Source organism: Bos javanicus, chromosome 18 (genome assembly GCF_032452875.1).
Source record: "Bos javanicus breed banteng chromosome 18, ARS-OSU_banteng_1.0, whole genome shotgun sequence".
NCBI lineage: Eukaryota > Metazoa > Chordata > Mammalia > Artiodactyla > Bovidae > Bos > Bos javanicus.
The window spans coordinates 60,937,746-60,965,011 of NC_083885.1; the positions used below are offsets into that span (position 1 = coordinate 60,937,746).

A 27,266-nucleotide genomic window follows, 5' to 3' on the forward strand; every position below is an offset into this window, starting at 1 on the left:
ATTTGGTTTATACATGGTTCAGCCTGAACTTTATGTGAACTAAGACAGCCTGTCAGACTCTCACAACACATCAGCTTTAACTGTTGGAGTAAAGAATGTCTGTCCTGCATGTAAAGATGGACCCCTCTTCTCATGGTGTCCATGTTGACACTCTCTGGAAGATAAGGTTTCCTTCCCAGACCCCAGGGTCCTGCTGTCTCACTATCTGTGTACGAAGTCTGTCTCTTAAGAAAGCTTGAAAGAAAAAAAAAAAAAAAAGAAAGAAAGCTTGAAAGAATATACTCTGTCATGTGTGATGTGTGTTCTTTGCTTGGATGAGGTGCAGGATTGTGCCAGACACCATGTTTCAATGGAGCAGCTCCTCAGAGCTCTCTGAGAAGGTGCCTCCCAGACTACAACCCTCAGTTTGGCTCAAATAAAACTCTTTCCTATTTCTATCAGAGATTGTTTACTGACTATTTCTATGGACACTTGCATTCACTTGTTCATCAAGGACCCCGAGAATTAGGGTCTATAAAACTGAAGACCCTGCTCCCACCTTCCCTATCTTTTTGCACTACTTGACTCCCTACAGCCTGCACATTACTTGAGACACTCCAGTGTGGGGACCCCCAAGCCCAGCTGGACCCCAGCCAGGAGAAGGGGAGCTTAACATCTCTGATGTGAATTCAAACAACACAAGCATGGAACAAGCATTGGGCCTGCGTCCAGACTTGCACAAAGGATTGGAAGAGGATAAAGGGGATGTGACTTGGTTCCCTTCTTCAAGTTTGCTGGGAGAGCTGAGCACAGAGGCAGGGAAGCGGAACAGGGTGTAAGGTGTCAGGAGCTCTACACATAAGAGAAGGAGCAAAAACCCAGGAGCAAGTGAGGTGGGTCACTGGTGAGGGGCTGAGAAGATTTGGACACACATCAAAAACCCTGGATACAAACCACTGAAATGGGATTTAAATGCCAGAATTGACTCTTATAGGGCTTCCCAGGTGGCTGGGTGATAAAGAATCCTCCTGCCAATGCAGGAGACACAGGAGACTCGAGTTCAACCCTGGGTGGGGAAGATCCCCTGGAGAAGGAAATGGCAACCCACTTCAGTATTCTTGCCTGGGGAATTCCATGGACAGAGGAGCTTGATGGGCTACTGTCCATGGGGTCGCAGAGTGGGATACAACTGAGCGACTGAGCATGCACACTTACGTTATAATGTTGATGCTCACATCAGGTTTTGAAAAGTCAGCTCCACAAGATTAAATTGCTTAAGCTGTTGTGCAGAGTTTTAGTTGGTTGTGTGGGGACTCACGGGAAACCCCAGAGCTGGTTGAAACAATTATTTTAAGGGAAGACATTTGAGATGCAAGGGACGTAGAAAGAAGCCTTCTCTGAGCCTCCCTTTTCTGACTCAAAGCAAAAAATTCTGGTTAAGTACGGCTGCCAGAAACTGCCTCTTTGGGGAGAGGCTGCTCCCGAGAGGGTGATGGTAAGTTAAACTATGACAATAACTATGCTCTCTTGGAGTTTTCTAGCCTGAAGAAGCTGGAAAGTCCACTTACACCTGCAGAGATAGCATTATCACAAAGTATCTGACCTCATGTTTGCTCTCTCAACCTATTTGTTTTTCCTCAAGGAACTCATTGAAAAAAAAAGAAACACATTTGTTTTTCCCATAGAAGCCTTTTCTCCCTACCCCCACCGCCTACTCCCCTGCTCCCTACTGAGCTGGGTGTTGTTTTTTGTTTACTCGCTCAGCTGTATCCGTGTCCAACTCCTTGCGACCCCAGGTACTACAGCCCACCAGGCTCCTCTGTCCATGGAAATCCCCAGGCAAGAATACTGGAGTGGGTTGCCATTTCCTTCTCCAGGGGATCTTCCCAATGCAGGGCTCAAACCCGTGTCTCTTGCATTGGCAAGTGGGTTCTTTACCACTGAGCCACCCGAGAAGCCCAAGTTGGATATATAAGCCTGTAATTTTAATCATTTTAGCAAGTTATACCTTCTTTTAGCTTCCATACAGAATCATTTTCTCCTGTTAATCTGTCTTCTTTTTTTTTTTGACAAGGTTCAGTCATAGAACCTAAGAGGAGAGAGGAAATGTTTTTCTGCTCCAACAGCGGCAAGGTTTAAATGTTTCAACAATGTAATGTGCTACAGAATAAAATATGCGGCCAAGTTTAGGAAGTAGAGTCTAGAGTTCATCCATTTAACGGTGCCAAAGGGACCTCTCTGTGCCAGACGCTAAACTAGGCGTCAGGGATTTAGAAGCAAAGAACACTGTCAACTTTAACAACAGTGGGACATTTGGAGACACCTTATACTGAAATAAATTTCACATGGTTAAAAGATTAGGCCATGCCGCACAGCATGTGGGATCTTAGTCCCCCGATCAGGGATCAAACCCACACCTCCTGCATTGGAAGGGCAGAGTCTAAATCACAGGACCACCACGGAAATCCTTAATGATGATAACTTTTCAAAACAACAAGAACGTAATAGGAGAACCCACACAAAGCGTTTAAAATAACTCTTTGAAATTGTTGCCATTCCCTCGATAAGTAGAGTCCAATTCTTTGTGACCGCATGGACTGCAGCACGCCAGGCTTCCCCGTCCTTCACCATCTCCCTGAGTTTGCTCAAACTCATGTCCATTGAGTCTGTGATGCCATCCTACCGTCCCATCCTCTGTCACCTCCTTCTCCTCCTGCCCTCAGTCTTTTCCAGTATCAGGGTCTTTACCAGTGAGTAAAGTCTTCCCATCAGGTGGCCAAAGTATTGGAGCTTTAGCATCAGTCTTTCCAGTGAATATTCAGGTTTGATTACTTTTAAGATTATATTAGGACAGATATTTAAGCCTTGAGAATTTTTATGTCCAATATCACATTGATCACATTGTGTAGAATTTAGAAGATCCCAATTGTCAGGCTGTTATGATTCATGTGAGCTTTTTTTTTTTGCTGCAGACTTGTGGGACCCTAGTTCCCCAACCAGGGATCAAACCCAGGGCCTCCACAGTGAAAGCACAGAGTCGTGACCAGTGGACCTCCGGGGAGTTCCCAACTCAGGAAAATGCAATGCATATCCATCCCTGCCGCTTTCTCCTCACCCTCTCATCTCTCCAGTGTCGTTTACCTTTGCATTCATCTCACGGTTACTGTAAAAATGTAAGAGAGATGCTTACATTGCTTTTTCATTTTCATTCAACAATTACCCTTTTTTTTCTTTTTTAATTTTTACTTATTTTTGGCTGTGCTGGGTCTTTGTTGCTGCCCAGACCTTCGCTAGTTGTGATGAGTGATGGCTGCTCTCTAGTTGCAGTGGGCAAGCTACTCCCTGGGGTGGCTTCTCTTGCTGGCGGAGCACCGGCTGTAGGGCCCATGGGCTTTAGTAGTTGTGGCTCACGGGCTCTAGAGCGCAGGCTCAGTAGTTGTGGTACACGGGTTTAGTTGTACCGTGGCATGTGGAATCTTCCTGGACCAGGGATTGAACTCATGTCTCCTGTATTGGCAAGGGAATTCTTTACTATTGAACCACCAGGGAAGCCCTACCCTTACGAGATGGCTCACTCTCTCCGCTGGTTTCCCAGCCTCATGACCTCTATCTCTTAAATAGTAGCATCTGTTCTTTTTCATATACATCTCCAAGTTTATGAAATTAAATCTCAGATGTATAACCATGGTTGAGATTGGGTACTTTGTGTATATATTCAGTTCAGTTCAGTCACTCAGTTGTGTCTGACTCTGCATTAAATATGAATATTTTAAGTTGACCCTGAAAACACTGGCCTGTGATTCACAAGCAGAAGACCTGTCCCCCGTGGCATACACTGATTTTGTCTCACATCCTGTACTACATAAATGGACTCAGGACTCCCCTGGTGGTCCAATGGTTAAGATTCCAAGCTCCCAATGCACAGGGCCTGGGTTCGACCCCTGGTCAGCAATCTAGATCCCATATGCCGCAACTAAGATCCAGCACAACCAAATAAATATATATATTTTTAAAAAGTAAAAAAGATGAATGGACTCAGGCCATGTGCTCTTTTTGGCTTGGTTTCTTTCACTCCGTTTTGAGTTTGCAGGTCCTTCTGCGGGACTGTTGCATGAAGCTAAGATGACCCCTACTCATCACGGCAGTAGGGTCCTACATCATGTCATCATATTGGACACCTTAAACCTACCCAGGGCTATTAGTCAATTGCATATTAGTAAGGCTGAAAGGGAAAAACATGGCAATGTCACAGAGTACCCATAAATCATGTAGACTTTTTAATTTTTGCTTCTTTTCATTCTTTGTCCTTTGTACACACTATTGAAAATTCCTATCCTCTAATCCACTTATTACTTATTTATTTTTGGCCAGGCTGGTTGGCCTGCAGGATCTTAGTTTCCTGACCAGGGATTGAACCTGCACCCCTGCACTGGGAGCTTGGAATCTTAACCATTGGACCACCAGGGAAGTCCCTAACTCACTTATCATCTTTTCCATTTTCTCTGCTCTCCTACAGATGCTCTTGAGATGTTAGATAGCATCAGTGACTCAGTGGACGTGAATCTGAGCAAACTCTGGGAGATACTGTAGGACAGGGGGAGCCTGGCATGCTGCAGTCCATGGGGTGGCAAAGAGTCAGACACGACTTAGAGACTGAACAGCAACAACAGATGCTCTGTACTGTATTTTTCTTCTCCTCCATTGAGTTTCTCAGCTCCAGAATTTCTGTTTGGTTCTTTAAGATCTGCATCTCATTGGCAAAAATTCCACTTTATTTTTTTGAGATTTCATTGAATTTTCCTTTGGTGTTTTCTCATGGAGTTTCTTCAAAACAGCATTTTTGAATTGCTTATCTGCTTGTTCACAAAATTCTGTGTCTTGAGGAACCCAGTGATTAGGATTCTGGGCTTCCACTGTCGGGGGGCCAGGTTCAATCCCTGGTTGGGGAACTAAGATCCCACAAACAGAGCAGGCAGAAAAGGAAAGAAAAAGTTTGTATGCCTATGTGCCTTTCAGATCGATTATTGGGAAAGTGTCACTTTCTGTTTGTAATGACATGTTTCTTTGATTTTTCTTTTCTTTTTTTGGTAGTTTTCCATTGGTGCTTTCGCATTTTAAGAAGCAAGCACCTCCTTAAGCCTTTGCTAGCCACATTCAGTGGGGTATTCTTTTTAATGATAGTGGTGTATTATCTGGGGCTTTCTCTTTCTCTCCCTACACTTGCTCCACTTTTCTTGCTCCCTCTGTGGGAGAGTTCTTAAGCTTTTCTGTCTCTCTGCTCTGACAACTCACCAGGCTGCCTCCTGGAAGCCTGCCTCTGGATTCCCAGAAGGTGGCTCTAGAGCTCCAGTCTGTGGGCGCCCTCGCCCAGAGCAGGAGCCGGTTTGCTGAGCCTGCTTCTTGTCTGTAGAGTTCCTATGGGCACTGCAGGTGGAGGGTCCCACAAGGAGCCCCTGGAGAGAGGGGGCAGGTGTGGGTCCAGCCCTTGGGGCACTGAGGGCGCCCGTGGACCCTGTAGGGAGATTCCCCTGTGTGCTGCTCCCAGAGGCTCGTGATTGGACTCACCGTTGAAAGCAATTGTTTTAGTGCCCTTTGGAATGCCTGTCTGCCTCTTTTCCAAGATCCTTTGTCTCCATCATGGAGGTCCCGCCTCCGGAAGCTGGTGGCGCTGTAGACAAACCGGTGTCTCCAGCGGTGCCCTGCCTATCTCGGGGAGCAGAGCACTTACTCACCACTTTTCTTCTCCTTGGTGGGAGAGGTGGTCTCTGGGTAGATCAGCCCCCGGAGATGTTCCCTGGGAAAGAGGGCCAGGCTGAAAGCTGAGAAATCCTCTCTTGGCCCCCTCTGCTGTGACTACATTGTCTTGGCACGCTGGAATCTCCCCCAGGGAAAACTCACTTTCTGTGATTACTTTCTCTGTGTGTCGGAATTTGCCCAGGTCAATTTTCCCCACCGCCACCACCGCAAGGGAGATGGGGGCAGGCTCACTGGCCCTGCAGGTTCTGCAGCCCATGCAGAGGTCCATCTGCCTGGCACTAAGATGCACAGATAGGCGAGATTCCTCCCAGGTTCCTTGACACGTGGCGCTAGGTCTCACAGGCCCCCGCTTTTGTTCTGTCTGTTGTTTTGTGCTTCGTCGCTCAGTTGTGTCCAACTCTTTGCCACCCCATGGACGGTAGCCAGCCAGGCTCCTCTGTCCCTGGGGATTCTCCAGCCAAGAATAGTGGAGAGGGTTGCCATCCCCAACCCAGGGATTGAACCCCGGTCTCCTGCATTGCAGGCGGATTCGTTTTAGAAAGAGGCTAAAAGGAGGCAGCAGAGGATGAGATGGTTGGATGGCATCACTGACTCAATGGACATGAGTCTGAGCAAACTCTGGGAGATAGTGGAAGACAGGGAGGCCTGGCGTGTTGCAGTCTATAGGGTCACAAAGAGTCCGACACGACTGAGCACACACGTATATTTGCACCACGTCTCACCATCTAAAAATATTAATTTGTGTATGTTTACTAATGTTTTTGGAGTGCCCCTCCACGGGAAAAGCAGCCTCCCTGAGAGCAAAGATTGTTTTTCATCCTTATATTCGCAGAGATTAGACATAAGAAGCTCAATTCATGACTGAAGATCAAATGAATGAGGCTATTAGTTGATTGCTTGAATCAGCTTAAAACATTTCAGTGTATTAGTTGCATTCCATCTGAAAAGACTGTAATCTTCTTAAACTATAAACTCTTGTGGGTTGGCCTGTGTCTTCTGTTTCTCTAGAGAAATGGAGACTCATGGGTACTTTTATTTTATTTGCGGAGAGGGGAGGGGGTTGCTGTGCTAGGTTTTGTTGCCGTGTGCTGGATTTCTGTAGTTGCAGTGAGCAGGGGCTACTCTCTGGTTGAGGTGCTCGGGCTTCTCATGGCGGTGGCTTCTCTTCTTGCAGAGCATGGGCTCAGTAGTTGTGGCACACGGGCTTAGTCGCCCTGCGGCATGTGGAATCTTCCCAGACTGGGGATCAAACTCATGTCCCTTGTGTTGGCAGATGGATTCTTAGCCACTGAGTCACCAGGGAAGTCCTGGTGGGTGCTTTTTAAGGTAATATGCTTAGGATAGTATTTGTTTTGGCTTGGGGGTTTGGGGGTGGGTTTCGGTGGGTATTTTTGTTTGGGGGAGATGATATCTTAGAGATTTAGATGAAGTGACAGAAGAAGCCATGTAACTATCTGGTAGAAGGACATTTTAGCCTTCAATCTATAGGGAGAAGTTATCAAGATAAGCATAGAGAGAGCCTCTATAAGTACAGCTAAGGCAGGGCTTCTTAACCTTGTTACTATTGACATTTGGAGACTGATAGTTCTTTGTTGTGAACACTGTAATGTGCGCTGTAGAATGTTTAGAGCATCCTTGACTTCTACCGACTAGATCAGCAGTCTCCAACATTTTTGCCCCCAGGGACCAGTTTCACGGAAGACAATATGTTGATTCAATAAATTTATATATTGCAGAAAGATTACCACCACAGCATTAGCTAGCACCTGCATCCCATATTTAACCTTTTTTTTTTTTTTTTTTGTAGTGAGAACATTTAGGATGTATTGCCTTAGCAACTTTCAATGCACAATACAGGATTATCAGCTATAATCATCATGCTGTACATTAAATCCCTAGAACTCGTCAATCCCGTAGCTGGAAATTTGTACCCTTTGAACAACAGGCAGAGATTCTGCATTTTAACAAGCTCCTGGGTGATGCCATGAGGTTGGTTTGTGGGTTTCACTTTGAAAAGTAAAATTAATCTGTAATGAAAATTGTTTTCCAGATACCCACTGCTCAAAAATCAATAAAGAGGCCAGGTTGGTGGAAAGAAATATTTACTTTATTTTGGATGTTGGCAATTGGGGGGAGAGGGTGGGATGTGGAATCCTGCCCCAAAGTCCAGCTACCCCCACCCCACTGACAACCAGTGGGTGAGAGCTTTTTTAGATGGGGGGAGGGAGCCATCATGAAGAAACAGCACAGTCAGCTCTGACAGTCATCTTGAAATTAATTGGTCATCCATCAGTGGTCAGATCAGCATCATCTCAATTGTTTTCAGTGCTGTTTGTCTTCAGCTCCAGGATTGGATGGTTCCCATATCCTTAAGCGGAGAAGGCAATGGCACCCCACTCCAGTACTCTTGCCTGGAAAATCCCATGGACGGAGGAGCCTGGAGGGCTGCAGTCCATGGAGTCCCTGAGGGTCGGACACGACTGAGCGACTTCACTTTCACGCATTGGAGAAGGAAATGGCGACCCACTCCAGTGTTCTTGCCTGGAGAATCCCAGGGACGGGGGAGCCTAGTGGGCTGCCATCTATGGGGTAACACAGAGTTGGACACGACTGAAGTGACTTAGCATTAGCATATCCTTAAGGCCAGTTCTCAGAACTGTGGCAGCTGTTGTCATGGCTGCAGTCTGGTCATCATGTCCTTAACTTCTTTCACCTGGTGGGGGTTTCAGTCTCTACAGGACAGCTCATAGGATATGGCTCAGAATACTGTCTATAGACCTGGAGAAGGAACTAAAGGTTCTTGACTTTGCTTAATGACTAAACTGGCATTATTTGGTCTCCTTTGACTGTCTTCCTTTGTGTCTGCATCTTCTTACTTCTCTGACTAAACTTATTCCTTGGCTGAAGTTTCCCCGCAGACAACAGACAGGTGGAGGATGAGGTTGGAGAGGGGAGGATCATAGGGTCCTGCTCCATTTCAAATCTGTGCTTAAAAAACATCAGATTAATGACAGAAATGGGAAAGATCTACAGGCTCCAGAAGACCAGGGATCAGATTAGTGGATGAGGATGGAAGACATGGAGCGGGCGGGACTAGGGTATGGCTGTCAAGGGATGTATTTAAGTCTTGATGCGAGTTTTGCCCGTTCTTATTACTAGAAGCACATTTGGATAACAGGATGTCAGATGCAGACGACACTTCAGAAGGTAAGTCAGGGCCTCCCTGGTGGGTCTGTGGTAAAGAATCCACCTTCCAATGCAGGAGACATGACTTCAGTGCCTGGTCTGAAAAGATTCCACATGCTGAAGAGCAGCTGAGCCCGTGTGTTACCACTACTGAGCCTGTACTCTAGACCCACCCCATGAGCTGCAACTACTGAGTCCACGTGCTGCAACTATAGAAGCTCGCATGCCCTAGAGTCCATGCTCTGCAATAAGACAAGCCCTTGAATGGAGATGCTCACGCAGTGCAACAAAAAGTAGCCCCTGCTCGCTGCAACTAGAGAAAAGCCTGTGAAGCAAGGAAGACACTGCACAGCCAAAAATAAACAAATAAATGAAATTACTTTTTAAAAAAAGGTTAGTCAGAGGAGAGAGAACTGAAGGAAAGGTATGTGAAGAAGTTGAACACAATTGACAAGGCTGGTGGAGACGGCTTAGTAGCTGTCATCTGAGGGCAAATCCAGTCAGAGGCAATGCCAAGTCTGAGTCTGAATTCCAGATCTCCCCTTTGTTAACTCATGATTCCTCTGATCCTTGAGAAATGGGCACTCTGATCCCTCTTGAAAGTGAAAGTGAAGTTGCTCAGTCATGTCCCACTCTTTGTGACCACGTAGACTGTAGCCCACCAGGCTCCTCCATCCATGGGATTCTCCAGGCAAGAAAACAGGAGTGGATTGCCATTTCCTTCTCCAGGGGATCTTCCCAACCCAGGGACTGAACCCAGCTCTCCCACATTGCAGGCAGACGCTTTAACCTCTGAGCCACCAGGGCAACCCTTAGGAGGATGATTATGTCATGGTATATAGGCTCCACCAAGAAATCTGGTTTGGAGAAGCAGCTAAGCATCTCCCTGTGAGCTGAACAAAGGACTTCAGTCTTCAACAGTCAGGTTGAAGGGAGGGGTTCTCTGAGGCTGGCCATTATGTATGATTATAGGTGGTTCTAGCAGTAAAGAAACATCTGCTGGATCATGGAAAAAGCAAGAGAGTTCCAGAAAAACATCTATTTCTGCTTTATTAACTATGACAAAACCTTTGACTGTATGTATCACAATAAACTGTGGAAAATTCTGAAAGAGATGGGAATATCAGACCACCTGATCTGCCTCTTGAGAAATTTGTATGCAGGTCAGGAAGCAACAGTTAGAACTGGACATGGAACAACAGACTGGTTCCAAATAGGAAAAGGAGTACGTTAAGGCTGGATATTGTCACCCTGCTTATTTAACTTATATGCAGAGTACATCATGAGAAACGCTGGACTGGAAGAAACACAAGCTGGAATCAAGATGGCCGGGAGAAATATCAATAACCTCAGATATGCAGATGACACCACCCTTATGGCAGAAAGTGAAGAGGAACTCAAAAGCTTCTTGATGAAAGTGAAAGTGGAGAGTGAAAAAGTTGTCTTAAAGCTCAACATTCAGAAAACGAAGATCATGGCATCTGGTCCCATCACTTCATGGGAAATAGATGGGGAAACAGTGGAAACAGTGTCAGACTTTATTTTTCTGGGCTCCAAAATCACTGCAGATGGTGACTTGGTGACTGCAGCCATGAAATTAAAAGACGCTTACTCCTTGGAAGGAAAGTTATGTCCAACCTAGATAGCATATTCAAAAGCAGAGACATTACTTTGCCAACAAAGGTCCGTCTAGTCAAGGCTATGGTTTTTCCTGTGGTCATGTATGGACGTGAGAGTTGGACGATGAAGAAGGCTGAGAGCCGAAGAACTGATGCTTTTGAACTGTGGTGGGTTGGAGAAGACTCTTGAGAGTCCCTTGGACTGCAAGGAGATCCAACCAGTCCATTCTGAAGACGATCAGCCCTGGGATTTCTTTGGAAGGAATAATGCTAAAGCTGAAACTCCAGTACTTTTTGGCCACCTCATGCGAAGAGTTGACTCATTGGAAAAGACTCTGATGCTGGGAGGGATTGGGGGCAGGAGGAGAAGGGGATGACAGAGGATGAGATGGCTGGATGGCATCACCTGCTCCATGGACGTGAGTTTGGGTGAATTCTGGGAGTTGGTGATGGACAGGGAGGCCTGGCGTGCTGCTATTCATGGGGTCCCAAAGAGTCGGACATGACTGAGCAGCTGAGCTGAACTGAACTGAACTGAGCAGTAAAGAACCTGCCTACCAATGCAGGAGACACAGGAGACTCGTGTTCAATCCTTGGGTCAGGAATATGCCCTAGAGAGGACATGGCAACCTAATCCAGCATTCTTGCCTGGAGAATTCCCATAGACAGAGGAGCCTGGAGGGCTACAGCAGTTCATGGGGTCACAAAGAGTCCAACACGACTGTAGAGACTTAGCACGCATGCATAATAACAACAGCAATGAAAGCAAGTCAAAGAAACAGTTCCAACATGGAGTCAGAATTGGCTCTTCCTTGCAACAATCTTAGTTCGCCAACCAGGGATCAAACCCATGTGCCCTGCATTGCAAAGCAGATCCTTAACCACTGGGCTACCAGGGAAGTTCCAGCAAAGCCTTTTTAAAGACAAGAAGAGAGAGGGGCTCCCTGGTTAGCTTATGTACAATTTTCTGGTTAATGGTGGAGTAACAGGGCTTCCTAGGTGGCTCAGCAGTAAAGAATCCACTTACCAATACAGCAGATGCAGGCTTGATCCCTGGGTCGGAAAGATCCCCTGAAGAAGGAAATGGCAACCCACTCCAGTGTTCTTGCCTGGGAAATCTCCTGAATAGAGGAGCCTGGCAGGCTACAGTCCATGGGATTGCAAAGAGTTGGACCTGACTTAGTGACTAAACAAGAGGGTGACGTCACAGGGATTAACATTATCCATCCTTAGGCATCAGTAGGTCTGGGGGCTACAGGCTCATGGTCATCAAGTAGTTAAAATCTTCCATTTGAGTTCGGGGGTGGTTCTACCTTCTGTACAACAACTCAAGAAATGTGCATGCGATATTATTATCTTGATACTTCAGAGAAGAGCTAAAGGAGAGGATATGGGGGAGAGTCTCCTCAGGCAAGCCCCATAGAGCCCTCCTTGGTCACGTTAGCAGTATTTAATACAGTGTGTATATATATTTTAAATATTTTATTTTATTGGCTGTACCATGTGGCATGTGGGATCTTAGTTCCGCAACAAGGCATTGAACCTGTGGCCCCTGCATTGGAAATGTGGAGTCTTAACACCGAAGCATCAGGGTTAGTCCCTAATATAGTGTATATTTTAATATTCTGTGTATGTGTGGTTCCACTGAAGTGTGATGTCCATGAAAACAATATTATCATTATTAGACTTTTATTAGAGTAGGTTTAGCTTCACAGAAAAAATTGAACAGAGGGACAGAGATCTCTCTCAAACCTCCTGTGCCCACACAGGCATTGCTCCTCCCTGTAGCAAGATACCACACTGAGTGGTACATATATTCAGTTCAGTTCAGTTGCTCAGTCGTGTCCAACTCTTTGCGATCCCATCAATCACAGCATGCCAGTCTTCCCTGTCCATCACCAACTCCCGGAGTTCACTCAAACTCACGTCCATCCAGCCATCTCATCCTCTGTCATCCCCTTCTCTTCCTGCCCCCAATCCTTCCCAACATCAGGGTCTTTTCAAATGAGTCAACTCTTCCCATGAGGTGGCCAAAGTACTGGAGTTTCAGCTTCAACTTCAGTCCTTCCAATGAACACCCGGGACTGATCTCCTTTAGGATGGACTGGTTGGATCTCCTTACAGTCCAAGGGACTCTCAAGAGTCTTCTCCAACACCACAGTTCAAAAGCATCAATTCTTCAGTGCTCAGCTTTCTTCACAGTCCAACTCTCACATCCATACATGACCACTGGAATTACTGTTGATGAACCTATATCAATAGGTCACAATCATCCAAAATCTATAGGGTTCATTCTATGGGTTTAGGAGAGCAGTGATCTTGTTTTCCCATTTCATTGCTGGTGTTCCTAAAAGAATACCTGAATTTGAGAAAAGTTATTAGTAAAAATGGGATGAATGACAAGGATAAAATGACGTACATTGGATTGAGTTGTTTGTATTCCCTACTTGCAGAAAAAAAAAAAAAAAAGAATCCAAACTGGGGATTCAAGGAATCTATATTTAGATGATCCTTTCCTGTGGTGGGACTTACCTTGTGGCTCAGTTGGTAAAGAATCTGCTTGCAATGTGGGAGACCTGGGTTCGCTCCCTGGGTTGGGAAGATCCCCTGGGGAAGAAAAAGGCTACCCACTCCAATATTCTGGCCTAGAGAATTCCATGGGCTGTATAGTCCATGGGTCCGCAAAGAGTTGGACACGACTGAGTGACTTTCACTTTCACGTTTCCTGTGGTGGGTATTTAGATAGCAACAGTGACAACAGAGGAGGCTTTAGAGAAACCAGTAAGAAAGTCATTGTCAACTACAAACTGGCACTTACCAAGAGCACTGCCAGTGACTGAACGAAAAAGGCATTTGCCATCTGCCCCTTCGGAGATTGAACCCAATGCTGCTATAGCTGTTGACCTTCAACAATCTCTGAGGGAGTTCAGGGCACAGTGAGGCACTCCATGCTCCAGGGAATCTGGTGGGACAGGTCTTCAGATAGTTAGATGTTTTCAAGAACAGATTTTATGAACTCAAGGGCTTCCCTTGTAGCTCAGTTGGTAAAGAACCTGCCTGCAGTGCAGGAGACATGGGTTCGATCCCTGGGTCTGGAAGATCCCCTGGAGAAGGAAATGGCAACCCACTCCAGTATTCTTGCCTGGAAAATCTCATGGATAGAGGGGCCTGGTGGGATGCAGTCCATGGGGTCCCAAAGAGTTGGGCACAACTGAACTACTCACACTTACTTTATGATCTCAATCCTTGCATCTCCTCATACCTAAGGAAGCAATAAATCCCTTCATGGTGACATCAGATCTTCATGACTAACAAAATCCTTTTGTAAAATGAGTGCTAAGCTGGGAGGACCCTATGCCCGAAGGGCGGTGGCCAAGAGGAGTTACCCCATGTCCGAGGTCAGGGGCAGCAGCCGGGAGGACCAAACCCACGTCCAAGGAGCAGTGGCTCGCGGGTGCAGGAGGGCCTAGAGGAGCTATCCCACGTTGAAGGTCAGGAAGGGCAGCAGTGAGGAGATACCCCTCCTCCAAGGTAAGGAGCAATGGCTGCGCTTTGCTGGAGCAGCCGTGAAGAGATACCCCATGGCCAAGGCAAGAGAAACCCAAGTAAGATGGTAGGTGTTGCAAGAGGGCATCAGAGGGCAAACACACTGAAACCATACTAACAGGAAACTAGTCAATCTAATCACACTAGGACCACAGCCTTGTTTAACTCAATGAAACTAAGCCATGCCTGTGGGGCAACCCAAGATGGGTGGGTCATGGTGGAGAGATCTGACAGAATGTGGTCCACTGGAGAAGGGAATGGCAAACCACTTCAGTATTCTTGCCTTGAGGACCCCATGAACAGTATGAAAAGGCAAAATGATAGGATACTGAAAGAGAAACTCCCCAGGTCAGTAGGTGGCCAATATGCTACTGGAGATCAGTGGAGAAATAACTCCAGAAAGAATGAAGGGATGGAGCCAAAGGAAAAAGAATACCCAGCTGTGGATGTGACTGGTGATAGAAGCAAGGTCCGATGCTGTAAAGAGCAATATTGCTAGGAACCTGGAATGTCAGGTCCATGAATCAAGGCAAATTGGAAGTGGTCAAACAAGAGATGGCAAGAGTGAATGTCGACATTCTAGGAATCAGCGAACTGAAATGGACTGGAATGGGTGAATTTAACTCAGATGACCATTATATCTACTACTGCGGGCAGGAATCCCCCATAAGAAATGGAGTAGCCATCATGGTCAACAAAAGAGTCCGAAATGCAGTACTTGGATGCAATCTCAAAAACGACAGAATGATCTCTGTTCATTTCCAAGGCAAACCATTCAATAGCACAGTAATCCAAGTCTATGCCCAAGCAGTAACGCTGAAGAAGCTGAAGTTGAACGGTTCTATGAAGACCTACAAGACCTTTTAGAACTAACACCCAAAAAAGATGTCCTTTTCATTATAGGGGACTGGAATGCAAAAGTAGGAAGTCAAGAAACACCTGGAGTAACAGGAAAATTTGGCCTTGGAATACGGAATGAAGCAGGGCAAAGGCTAATAGAGTTTTGCCAAGAAAATGCACTGGTCATAACAAACACTCTCTTCCAACAACACAAGAGAAGACTCTGCACATGGACATCACCAGATGGTCAACACCGAAATCAGATTAATTATATTCTTTGCAGCCAAAGATGGAAAAGCTCTATACAGTCAGCAAAAACAAGACCAGGAGCTGACTGTGGCTCAGACCATGAACTCCTTATTGCCAAATTCAGACTTAAATTGAAGAAAGTAGGGAAAACCACTAGACCATTCAGGTATGACCTAAATCAAATCCCTTATGATTATACAGTGGAAGTGAGAAATAGATTTAAGGGCCTAGATCTGAGAGATAGAGTGCCTGATGAACTATGGAATGAGGTTCATGACATTGTACAGGAGACAGGGATCAAGACCATCCCCATGGAAAAGAAATGCAAAAAAAAGCAAAATGGCTGTCTGGGGAGGCCTTACAAATAGCTGTGAAAAGAAGAGAAGCGAAAAGCAAAGGAGAAAAGGAAAGATATAAGCATCTGAATGCAGAGTTCCAAAGAATAGCAAGAAGAGATAAGAAAGCCTTCCTCAGCGATAAATGCAAAGAAATAGAGGAAAACAACAGAATCGGAAAGACTAGAGATCTCTTCAACAAGATTAGAGATACCAAGGGAACATTTCATGCAAAGATGGGCTCGATAAAGGACAGAAATGGTATGGACCTAAAGAAGCAGAAGATATTAAGAAGAGGTGGCAAGAATACACAGATCAGATCACATCAGTAGCTCAGTCATGTCCGACTCTTTGCGACCCCATGAATAGCAGCATGCCAGGCCTCCCTGTCTATCACCAACTCCCGGAGTTCACCCAGACTCAGGTCCATCGAGTCAGTGATGCCATCCAGCCATCTCATCCTCTGTCATCCCCTTCTCCTCCTGCCCCCAATCCCTCCCAGCATCAGAGTGATTGCCAATGAGTCAACTCTTCGCATGAGGTGGCCAAAGTACTGGAGTTTCAGCTTTAGTATCATTCCTTCCAAAGAAATTCCAGGGCTGATCTCCTTCAGAATGGACTGGTTGGATCTCCTTGCAGTCCAAGGGACTCTCAAGAGTCTTCTCCAACCCACCACAGTTTAAAAGCATCAATTCTTCAGCACTCAGCTATCTTCACAGTCCAACTCTCACATCCATACATGACCACAGGAAAAACCATAGCCTTGACTAGATGGACCTTTGTTGGCAAAGTAATGTCTCTGCTTTTGAATATGCTATCTAGGTTGGTCAAAACTTTCCTTCCAAGGAGTAAGAATCTTTTAATTTCATGGCTGCAGTCACCATCTGCAGTGATTTTGGAGCCCAGACAAATAAAGTCTGACACTGTTTCCACTGTTTCCCCATCTATTTCCCATGAAGTGATGGGACCAGATGCCATGATCTTCGTTTTCTGAATGTTGAGCTTTAAGCCAACTTTTTCACTCTCCACTTTCACTTTCATCAAGAGGCTTTTTAGTTCCTCTTCACTTTCTGCCATAAGGGTGGTGTCATCTGCATATCTGAGGTTATTGATATTTCTCCCGGCAATCTTGATTCCAGCTTGCGTTTCTTCCAGCCCTGCGTTTCTCATGATGTACTTTGCATATAAGTTAAATAAACAGGGTGACAATATCCAGCCTTGACGTACTCCTTTTCCTATTTGGAACCAGTCTGTTGTTCCATGTCCAGTTCTAACTGTTGCTTCCTGACCTGCATACAAATTTCTCAAGAGGCAGATCAGGTGGTCTGGTATTCCCATCTCTTTCAGAATTTTCCACAGTTTATTGTGATCCACATACTCAAAGGCTTTGTCATAGTCAATAAAGCAGAAATAGATGTTTTTCTGGAACTCTCCTGCTTTTTCCATGATCCAGCAGATGTTGGCAATTTGATCTCTGGCTCCTCTGCCTTTTCTAAAACCGTTTTGAACATCTGGAAGTTCAAGGTTCACATATTGCTGAAGCCTGGCTTGGAGAATTTTGAGCATTACTTTGCTAGCATGTGAGATGAGTTCAATTTTGTGGTAGTTTGAGCAGCCTTTGGCATTGCCTTTCTTTAGGATTGGAATGAAAACTGACTTTTTCCAGTCCTGTGGCCACTGCTGAGTTTCCCAAATTTGCTGGCATATTGAGTGCAGCACTTTCACAGCATCATCTTTCAGGATTTGAAAGAGCTCTGGAATTCCATCACCTCCACTAGCTTTGTTCGTAGTCATGCTTTCTAAGGCCCACTTGACGTCACATTCCAGGATGTCTGGCTGTAGGTCAGTAATCACACCATCGTGATTATCTGGGTCATGAAGATCTTTTCTGTACAGTTCTGTGTATTCTTGCCATCTCTTCTCAATATCTTCTGCTTCTGTTAGGTCCATACCATTTCTGTCCTTTATCGAGCCCATCTTTGCATGAAATGTTCCCTTGGTATCTCTAATCTTGTTGAAGAGATCTCTAGTCTTTCCGATTCTGTTGTTTTCCTCTATTTCTTTGCATTTATCGCTGAGGAAGGCTTTCTTATCTCTTCTTGCTATTCTTTGGAACTCTGCATTCAGATGCTTATATCTTTCCTTTTCTCCTTTGCTTTTCGCTTCTCTTCTTTTCACAGCTATTTGTAAGGCCTCCCCAGACAGCCATTTTGCTTTTTTTGCATTTCTTTTCCATGGGGATGGTCTTGATCCCTGTCTCCTGTACAATGTCATGAACCTCATTCCATAGTTCATCAGGCACTCTATCTCTCAGATCTAGGCCCTTAAATCTATTTCTCACTTCCACTGTATAATCATAAGGGATTTGATTTAGGTCATACCTGAATGGTCTAGTGGTTTTCCCTACTTTCTTCAATTTAAGTCTGAATTTGGCAATAAGGAGTTCATGGTCTGAGCCACAGTCAGCTCCCTGTCTTATTTTTGTTGACTGTATAGAGCTTCTCCATCTTTGGCTGCAAAGAATATAATCAATCTGATTTCGGTGTTGACCATCTGGTGATGTCCATGTGTAGAGTCTTCTCTTGTGTTGTTGGAAGAGGGTGTTTGCTATGACCAGTGCATTTTCTTGGTGAAACTCTATTAGCCTTTGCCCTGCTTCATTCCGTATTCCAAGGCCAAATTTTCCTGTTACTCCAGGTGTTTCTTGACTTCCTACTTTTGCATTCCAGTCCCCTATAATGAAAAGGACATCTTTTTTGGGTGTTAGTTCTAAAAGGTCTTGTAGGTCTTCATAGAACCGTTCAACTTCAGCTTCTTCAGCGTTACTGCTTGGGCATAGACTTGGATTACTGTGCTATTGAATGGTTTGCCTTGGAAATGAACAGAGATCATTCTGTCGTTTTTGAGATTGCATCCAAGTACTGCATTTCGGACTCTTTTGTTGACCATGATGGCTACTCCATTTCTTATGGGGGATTCCTGCCCGCAGTAGTAGATATAATGGTCATCTGAGTTAAATTCACCCATTCCAGTCCATTTCAGTTCGCTGATTCCTAGAATGTCGACATTCACTCTTGCCATCTCTTGTTTGACCACTTCCAATTTGCCTTGATTCATGGACCTGACATTCCAGGTTCCTAGCAATATTGCTCTTTACAGCATCGGACCTTGCTTCTATCACCAGTCACATCCACAGCTGGGTATTCTTTTTCCTTTGGCTCCATCCCTTCATTCTTTCTGGAGTTATTTCTCCACTGATCTCCAGTAGCATATTGGCCACCTACTGACCTGGGGAGTTTCTCTTTCAGTATCCTATCATTTTGCCTTTTCATACTGTTCATGGGGTTCTCAAGGCAAGAATACTGAAGTGGTTTGCCGTTCCCTTCTCCAGTGGACCACATTCTGTCAGATCTCTCCACCATGACCCGCCCATCTTGGGTTGCCCCACGGGCATGGCTTAGTTTCATTGAGTTAAACAAGGCTGTGGTGTTAGTGTGATTAGTTTGACTAATTTCCTGTCAGTATGGTTTCAGTGTGTTTGCCCTCTGAGGCCCTCTTGCAATACCTACCGTCTTACTTGGGTTTCTCTTACCTTGGGCGTGGGGTATCTCTTCACAGCTGCTCCAGCAAAGCGCAGCTGCTGCTCCTTACCTTGGAAGAGGGGTATATCCTCACTGCTGCCCTTCTTAACCTTCAACGTGGGATAGCTCCTCTAGGTCCTCCTGCGCCCGCGCAGCCATGGCTCCCTGTACGTGGGGTGCTCCTTCAGGCCACCTCCCCCGACCTCGGACGCGGGGCAACTCCTTTCGTTGCCACCCCTGACCTCAGACACTGGGCATATCCTCTTGGCCGACCCCACTGACCTCGGACGCGGTGTAGCTCCCCTCGGCCATTCCTGAGCAGTCACAGTCCGGCACTCTCTGCCGATGCCCCTGACCTCGGACTCGGGGCAACTCCTCTCGGCCACCGCCCTTCGGGCATGGGGTCCTAATCACGATGGTGTGATCACTGACTTAGAGCCAGACATCCTGGAATGTAAAGTCAAGTGGGCCTTAGAAAGCATCACTATGAACAAAGCTAGTGGAGGTGATGGAATTCCAGTGGAGCTCTTTCAAATCCTGAAAGATGATGCTGTGAAAGTGCTGCACTCAATATGCCAGCACATTTGGAAAACTCAGCAGTGGCCACAGGACTGGAAAAGGTCAGTTTTCATTCCAATCCCAAAGAAAGACAATGCCAAAGAATGCTCAAACTACTGCACAATTGCACTCATCTCACACGCTAGTAGAGTAATGCTCAAAATTCTCCAAGCCAGGCTTCAGCAATATGTGAACCTTGAACTTCCAGATGTTCAAGCTGATTTTAGAAAAGGCAGAGGAACCAGAGATCAAATTGCCAACATCTGCTGGATCATGGAAAAAGCAAGAGAGTTCCAGAAAAACATCTATTTCTGTTTTATTGACTATGACAAAGCCTTTGAGTGTGTGGAGCACAATAAACTGTGGAAAATTCTGAAAGAGATGGGAATACCAGACCACCTAACCTGCCTCTTGAGAAAACTTTATGCAGGTCAGGAAGCAACAGTTAGAACTGGACATGAAACAACAGACTGGTTCCAAATAGGAAAAGGAGTACGTCAAGTCTGGATATTGTCACCCTGCTTATTTAACTTATATGCAGAGTACATCATGAGAAACGCTGGACTGGAAGAAACACAAGCTGGAATCAAGATGGCCGGGAGAAATATCAATAACCTCAGATATGCAGATGACACCACCCTTATGGCAGAAAGTGAAGAGGAACTAAAAACCTCTTGATGAAAGTGAAAGTGGACAGTGAAAAAGTTGGCTTAAAGCTCAACATTCAGAAAACGAAGATCATGGCATCCTGTCCCGTCACTTCATGGGAAATAGATGGGGAAACAGTGGAAAGAGTGTCAGACTTTATTTTTCTGGGCTCCAAAATCACTGCAGATGGTGACTGCAGCCATGAAATTAAAAGACGCTTACTCCTTGGAAGGAAAGTTATGACCAACCTAGATAGCATATTCAAAAGCAGAGACATTACTTTGCCAACAAAGGTCCGTCTAGTCAAGGCTATGGTTTTTCCTGTGGTCATGTATGGATGTGAGAGTTGGACTGTGAAGAAGGCTGAGCACCGAAGAATTGATGCTTTTGAACTGTGGTGTTGGAGAAGACTCTTGAGAGTCCCTTGGACTGCAAGGAGATCCAACCAGTCCATTCTGAAGGAGATCAGCCCTGGGATTTCTTTGGAAGGAATGATGCTAAAGCTGAAACTCCAGTAGTTTGGCCACCTCATTTGAAGAGTTGACTCATTGGAAAAGACTCTGATGTGGGGAGGAATTGGGGGCAGGAGGAGAAGGGGATGACAGAGGATGAGATGCCTGGATGGCATCACTGACTCGATGGACCTGAGTCTGGGTGAACTCCGGGAGTTGGTGATGGACAGGGAGGTCTGGCGTGCTGCGATTGATGGGGTCAAAAAGAGTCAGACACGACTGAGCCACTGAACTGAACTGAACTGTGGCATTGAACTACCCCTTCACCAAACCTTATATGTTGACTTTCCCCATTGCTGCTTTGGAGCAGTCTCTCTGAGCTATCTGACATGCTGCCTCCCAGGCTGCAGTGCTCATTTTGCCCCAAATAAAACTTAACTCAGAACTCTCAATTTGTACATCTTTTTTTTTTAGCCAACATCATCCACATTGTGTATGAATATCTGGGCATTTCAGTCGCTGGAGAGGCAGGCTTGACCTGTGGCGAGAGGAAGGGGGAAAATCAGGCTTTTGAAAATGAAACTGACTTTAGCATCTCATTCCTGCCTTTCTCTCTTTCCTAGAAAGTACCGCAAGCACTCAAAAAGGAAACAAACCATGTTCACGGAGAAACAGTTGGCATATTTAAATTTTCTTAAAAATTAAAAAACCCATACCCCATCCTTGGCCTCCAGAGAGAAATGGCCTCAAAAATGGAGCTACACCTAACAGTCCTGCAGGTCAGAAAACAAGCCCCATCTCACCAGGCCACCTCATTTGTTGTTCTTCTTCAGTTGCCAACTCATGTTGCAACCCTGTGGACTGCAGCCTGCCAGGCTCCCCTGTCCTTCACCATCTCCCAGAGTTTGCTCAATTCATCCTCATTGAGTCGGTGATGCTATCTAAACATCTCATCCTCCGCCACCCCCTTCTCCTCCTACCTTCAATCTTTCCCAGCATCAGAGTGTTTCTCAATGAGTTGACTTGTTGCATCCAGTGGCCAAAGTATTGGAGCTTCAGCTTCAGCATCAGTCCTTCCAATGAATAACCAGGGCTGATTTCTGGGATAATTCCTGAAGCTTGATACCATTGCAATCCCCAAGACTCTGAAGACCCAGACTACTACTCATACCCTATTACATGCTCTCCTAACCTCTAGAGCAAGATGGGCAAAATTTTTGTGTAAAGGACCAGATAATAAATACTTGTGAGCCATACAGTCTCTGCCACAACTGTTAAATTCTGCCTTGATAGCAGCATAGGAGCAGCCATCGAGGTTGTGAAAACAAATAGATGTGTCTGTGTTCTCAAATGGGCTTCCCTGGTGACTCAGATGGCAAAGAATCTGCCTGCAATGCAAAAGACACCTGTATGATTCCTGGGTCAGGAAGATCCTTTAGGGAAGGAAATGGCAAACACTCCAGCATTCTTGCCTGGAGAATTCCATGGATATTTTGTGTTCCATATGACTTCATGGACGCATATTAGAAGTTCATATGTTATTGACATGTCATCAATTCTTCTTCTTCTTGTGCTGGTTTTTTTTTTTCTTTCCTCCCAACCATTTCAAAATGTAAAACCTCTTAACTCATGGGCCATACTGAAACAGATGGTGGATCATAGAATTACCTTTAAGTGGCTTATCTTTAGTCTCTCTCTTTATGTCTCCAAATTCCAGCTGCAGTGTTTGTACCATTGCCATTTATTGTTTAGTCATTCAGTCATAGCCCTCCAGGGCTTCCCTGGTGGCTCAGATGGTAAAGTGTCTGCCTGCAATGCGGGAGACCCGGCTTTGATTTCTGGGTCAGGAAGATCCCCTGGAGAAGGAAATGGCAATCCACTCCAGCACTCTTGCCTGGAAAATCCCATGGATGGAGGAGCCTGATAGGCTACAGTCCATGGGGTCGCAAAGAGTCGGACATGACTGAGAGACTTCACTTTCACTATAGCCCTCCAGACTCCTCTGTCCATGGGATTCTCCAGGCAAGAATACTGGAGTGGGTTGCCATGCCCTCCTACAGGGGATCTTCTGAAATCAGGGATCAAACCCATGTCTCCTGCATTGGCAGGCAGGTTCTTTACCACTGAGCCACCAAGGAAGCCATGTTTTCTCCCTCAGCTCGGCTCAGTTGCTCAGTCATGTCCCACTCTTTGCAACCCCATGAATCACAGCATGCCAGGCCTCCCTGTCCATCACCAACTCCCTGAGTTCACTCAAACTCATGTCCATCGAGTCGGCGATGCCATCCAGACATCTCATCCTCTGTCTCCTCTTCTCCTCCTGCCCCCAATCCCTCCCAGCATCAGAGTCTTTTCCAATGAGTGAACTCTTCGCATGAGGTGGCCAAACTACTGGAGTTTCAGCTTCAGCATCAGTCCTTCCAATGAACACCCAGGGTTGATCTCCTTTAGGATGGACTGGTTGGATCTCCTTGCAGTCCAAGGGATTCCCAAGAGTCTTCTCCAACACCACAGTTCAAAAGCATCAACTCTTTGGCACTCAGCTTTCTTCCCAGTCCAACTCTCACATCCATACATGACCACAGGAAAAACCATAGCCTTGACTAGACGGACCTTTGTCGGCAAAGTAATGTCTCTGCTTTTGAATATGCTATCTAGGTTGTTCATAACTTTCCTTCCAAGGAGTAAGTGTCTTCTAATTTCATGGCTGCAGTCACCATCTGCAGTGATTTTGGAGCCCAGAAAAATAAAGTCTGACACTGTTTCCACTGTTTCCCCATCTATTTCCCATGAAGTGATGGGACAGGATGCCATGATCTTCGTTTTCTGAATGTTGAGCTTTAAGCCAACTTTTTCAGTCTCCTCTTTCACTTTCATTAAGAGGCTTTTTCGTTCCTCTTCACTTTCTGCCATAACGGTGGTGTCATCTGCATATCTGAGGTTATTGATATTTCTCCTGGCCATCTTGATTCCAGCTTGTGCTTCTTCCAGCCCAGCGTTTCTCATGATGTACAAATAAGCAGGGTGACAATATACAGCCTTGATGTACCCCTTTTCCTATTTGGAACCAGTCTGTTGTTCCATGTCCAGTTCTAATTGTTGCTTCCTGACCTGCATATAGGTTTCTCAAGAGGCAGGTCAGGTGGTCTGTTTTCTCCTTACCTTTCACCAATACTCTTTTCACAATCTCTTTAGCAGTATTTCCTGAATTCTGCCCCTTGTCTTTATTTCAAGGTCAATGCTTTGTCCTAGATTGTGTAAACACTTTTCTTATCTAACTTAGTGGCCTTCGCAAAGCTCTCCTTACCATCAGTTCATCTCCAGTCAACCTTGGAACATGCCATCAGATCAGTTATCAATGGTTTTGCTTAGAAGTTTGTTTTTGGGGAAAAAAAAATTGTTTAGGGACCGTCCGGTGGTTAAGACTCCACCTTCCACTTCAGGGGGCGTGAATTCTACCCCTGGTCGGGGAACTAAGATCCTGCAGGTTGAGCAGTGCAGCAAAATATATATATATATATATATATATATATATATATATATATATATTTTTTTTTTTTTTAAGGGATTTCCTTGGTGGCCCAGTGCTTAAGACTTCACCTTCCAGTGCAGAGGGTGCAGGTTCAATCTGGTCAGGGGCCTAATATCCCACATGCCTCGGGGCCAAAAAAACCAAAACATAAAACAGAAGAAGAAAAAAAGAAAAATAAAATAGAAGAAATATTGTAACAAATTCAATGAAGACTTTAAATACGGTCCACATCAAAACATCTTTGTAAAAAAATTGTCACTTAGCCTTTAAGGTCCTTCATGCTGCTAAGTCGCTTCAGTCGTGTCCGACTCTGTGCGACCCCATAGACGGCAGCCCACCAGGCTCCCCCGTCCCTGGGATTCTCCAGACAAGAACACTGGAGTGGGTTGCCATTTCCTTCTCCAATGCATGAAGGTGAAAAAAGAAAGTGAAGTCGCTCAGTCATGTCCGACTCTTAGCGACCCCATGGACTGCAGCCCACCAGGCTCCTCTGCCCATGGGATTTTCCAGGCAAGAGTACTGGAGTGGGGTGCCATTGCCTTCTCCAAAGGTCCTTCATAATCTGACTCAAATCCTTTTGTTTTAGAATATAACTTTTAAGTTTACATGTTTTTTTTTTCAACTTTACATTTTCAAGTACAATTTTCCCAGGCAATTTAAAACAAAACAAACCAAAAAAGAAAACAAAAACAAGTGATGGTCAGACTTGGCCCAGCGGCGGACCGTGTACAGATATCCGTGCTATGGCACCCCCTAGTGCTGACCACTTTGCTTTCCCATACCTTGCCTTACCTTATAATTTAAGCTATAGTTTTTTCCAGAAATCACGTAGGGACGAGAGAACTGGGCCGTAAATAAGGCTGAGCACCTAAGAATGGATGCTTTCCAATTGTGGTGCTGGAGAAGACTCTTGAGAGTCCCTTGGATGGCAAAGAGATAAAACCAGTCAATCTTAAATGAAATCAACCCTGAATATTCATCAGAAGGACTGATGCTGAAATGGGATCTCCAATACTTTGGCCACCTGATGCAGAGAGTAGACTCATTGGAAAAGACCCTGATGCTGGGAAAGATTGAGGACAAGAAGGGGGTGACAGAGATGGTTGGATGACATCACAGACTGAATGGACATGAGTTTGAGCAAACTCCAGGAGATAGTGCAGGACAGGGGAGCCTGGTGCTGCAATCCATGGGGTCCAAAGAGTGGGACACGACTTAGGGGCTGGACAACAGCAGCAAATATCTTGCTCTGGGGGTTCAGATCCTTGCTTCACTTTCTGTGCCCATAGCCTCATTCCTGCTTCTCCCTGGCCATAGGTTGGCAGGGGTTCCACAAGCCAAGATGTGGAACAAGAGCCGTCCTCAGCTAGAAACATCAATTAAATGATTGAGTAAAATAAAAATGCTTCTGAAATCCTCTCCTCAGGATTGGTTCAAGAATTGTAGAGTGAAATCCAAGAAAGCCAAAGATGAGGATTTCCCATCAGAACAGCGAAAAGTTCTACAGCCATTCGCTGAGGTCATGGTCAAGATCGGCTCCGCCAAGGAGAACGTGGTCGCACCTCCAAGGTCCTCTCTGGCGCCACCCCTGAATCCCTAGTTTGTGCAGATCCTCTGATACCTTCCTTCCAGTTCAGCATATGGCCTGCCCTGAAGTCTCTCACAGACCATTCACTGGGCCACAAAATGGTCCACTTTGGCTGTTGCCAACACCCGAATATATACTACCTCTATCCCATTGTAGAATCCTGAGCTGTCTCTACAAACCTCAATTCTAATTCTTTGGGCTCTTTTTTTTTTTTTTTTTGCCACAAAGCTCTGTGAGAAGCTAGGCCCAGAAAGTCACATGTTATGATATGTCATGATTCCCATCCCAAGCTGGAATCAAGATTGCTGGGAGAAGTATCAACAACCTCAGATGTGCAGATGACACCACCCTTATGGCAGTAAGCAAAGAGGAACTAAAAAACCTCTTGATGAAGGTGAAAGAGGAGAGTGAAAAAGGTGGCTTCAAATTCAACATTCAAAAAACTGAGATCACGACATCCGGCCCCATCACCTCATGGCAAATAGATGGGGGAAAATGTCCTCATCACAAAAAAGAAACGAGAATTGTGTGATGGGATGGAGATGTTAACTAATGCCATGGCAGGAATCATTTTGTCATTTATAATTATATCCAATCACCATGCTGTACACCTTAAACTTATACAATGTTATATGTCAATTACATCTCAATAAAACTGGAGAAACAAATTTTAAATAAAATCTGTGTATTTTATTTTGCATAATTTATACCTTGATAAAAAATAAATATATAATAGGACTAGTAAGGACAGTTATCTTTTTTCCTGCTTCTTTGTTTTGATTTTGTTTCTGTTTTTTTTTTTTTCCTTCAGTATTGTTCAGCTAATAAGATTTAGTCATGAGACTTTCCCAGTGGTCCAGTGGCTAAAACGATGTGCTCCCAACGCAGGGGGCCTGGGTTCAGTCCCTGGTCAGGGAACTAGATCCCATGTGCCACAACCAAGACCCAGCACAGCCAAATAAATGGACAAAAATTTTAAAAAAATTAGTTGGTGTTGGCTTTTCTACTTCCTACACTTTGGTCACCTCCCCAATTATTTTATATCTGATGACAACCCAAATATCTCCAGTCTCCCAACATTTATGTTTCTTTTCTCTTTTGCTCTTTTTTCCCCCTTCTCCCTCTACTTTTCTTAAGACTATGGAAGGGACTTCCCTGACAGTCCAGAGGTTAGGACTCCCAGCTTCTACTGCAAGGGGCCGAGGCTTGATCCTGGTTGGGGAACTAAGATCCCACAAGCTGTGGGGCATGCCCGCCCACCCACAAAGACAATGCAGCACTGGAAAATCTTCCAAAGAGTTCTCAGGCTCTTGATTCCTTCCTACTAACCCCTCTCCCTGCATGTTGGGCATTTATGAATACAGTAAAGCGTGATCGACAAATCATGTACTTTGAC

General features: G+C 45.3%; 1 protein-coding gene across 1 annotated transcript; it reads left to right on the top strand.

Annotated features, from left to right (window-relative positions):
* Window positions 1-21,313: 21,313 nt before the first annotated feature.
* DPRX (divergent-paired related homeobox) lies at window positions 21,314-26,035 on the top strand. The gene is given in 4 exon segments (XM_061386638.1): window positions 21,314-21,452; window positions 21,455-21,529; window positions 25,709-25,853; window positions 25,856-26,035. Coding segments are annotated over 4 exon segments (525 nt in total). The 5' UTR covers window positions 21,314-21,326; the 3' UTR covers window position 26,035.
* The last annotated feature ends 1,231 nt before the right edge of the window (window positions 26,036-27,266 follow it).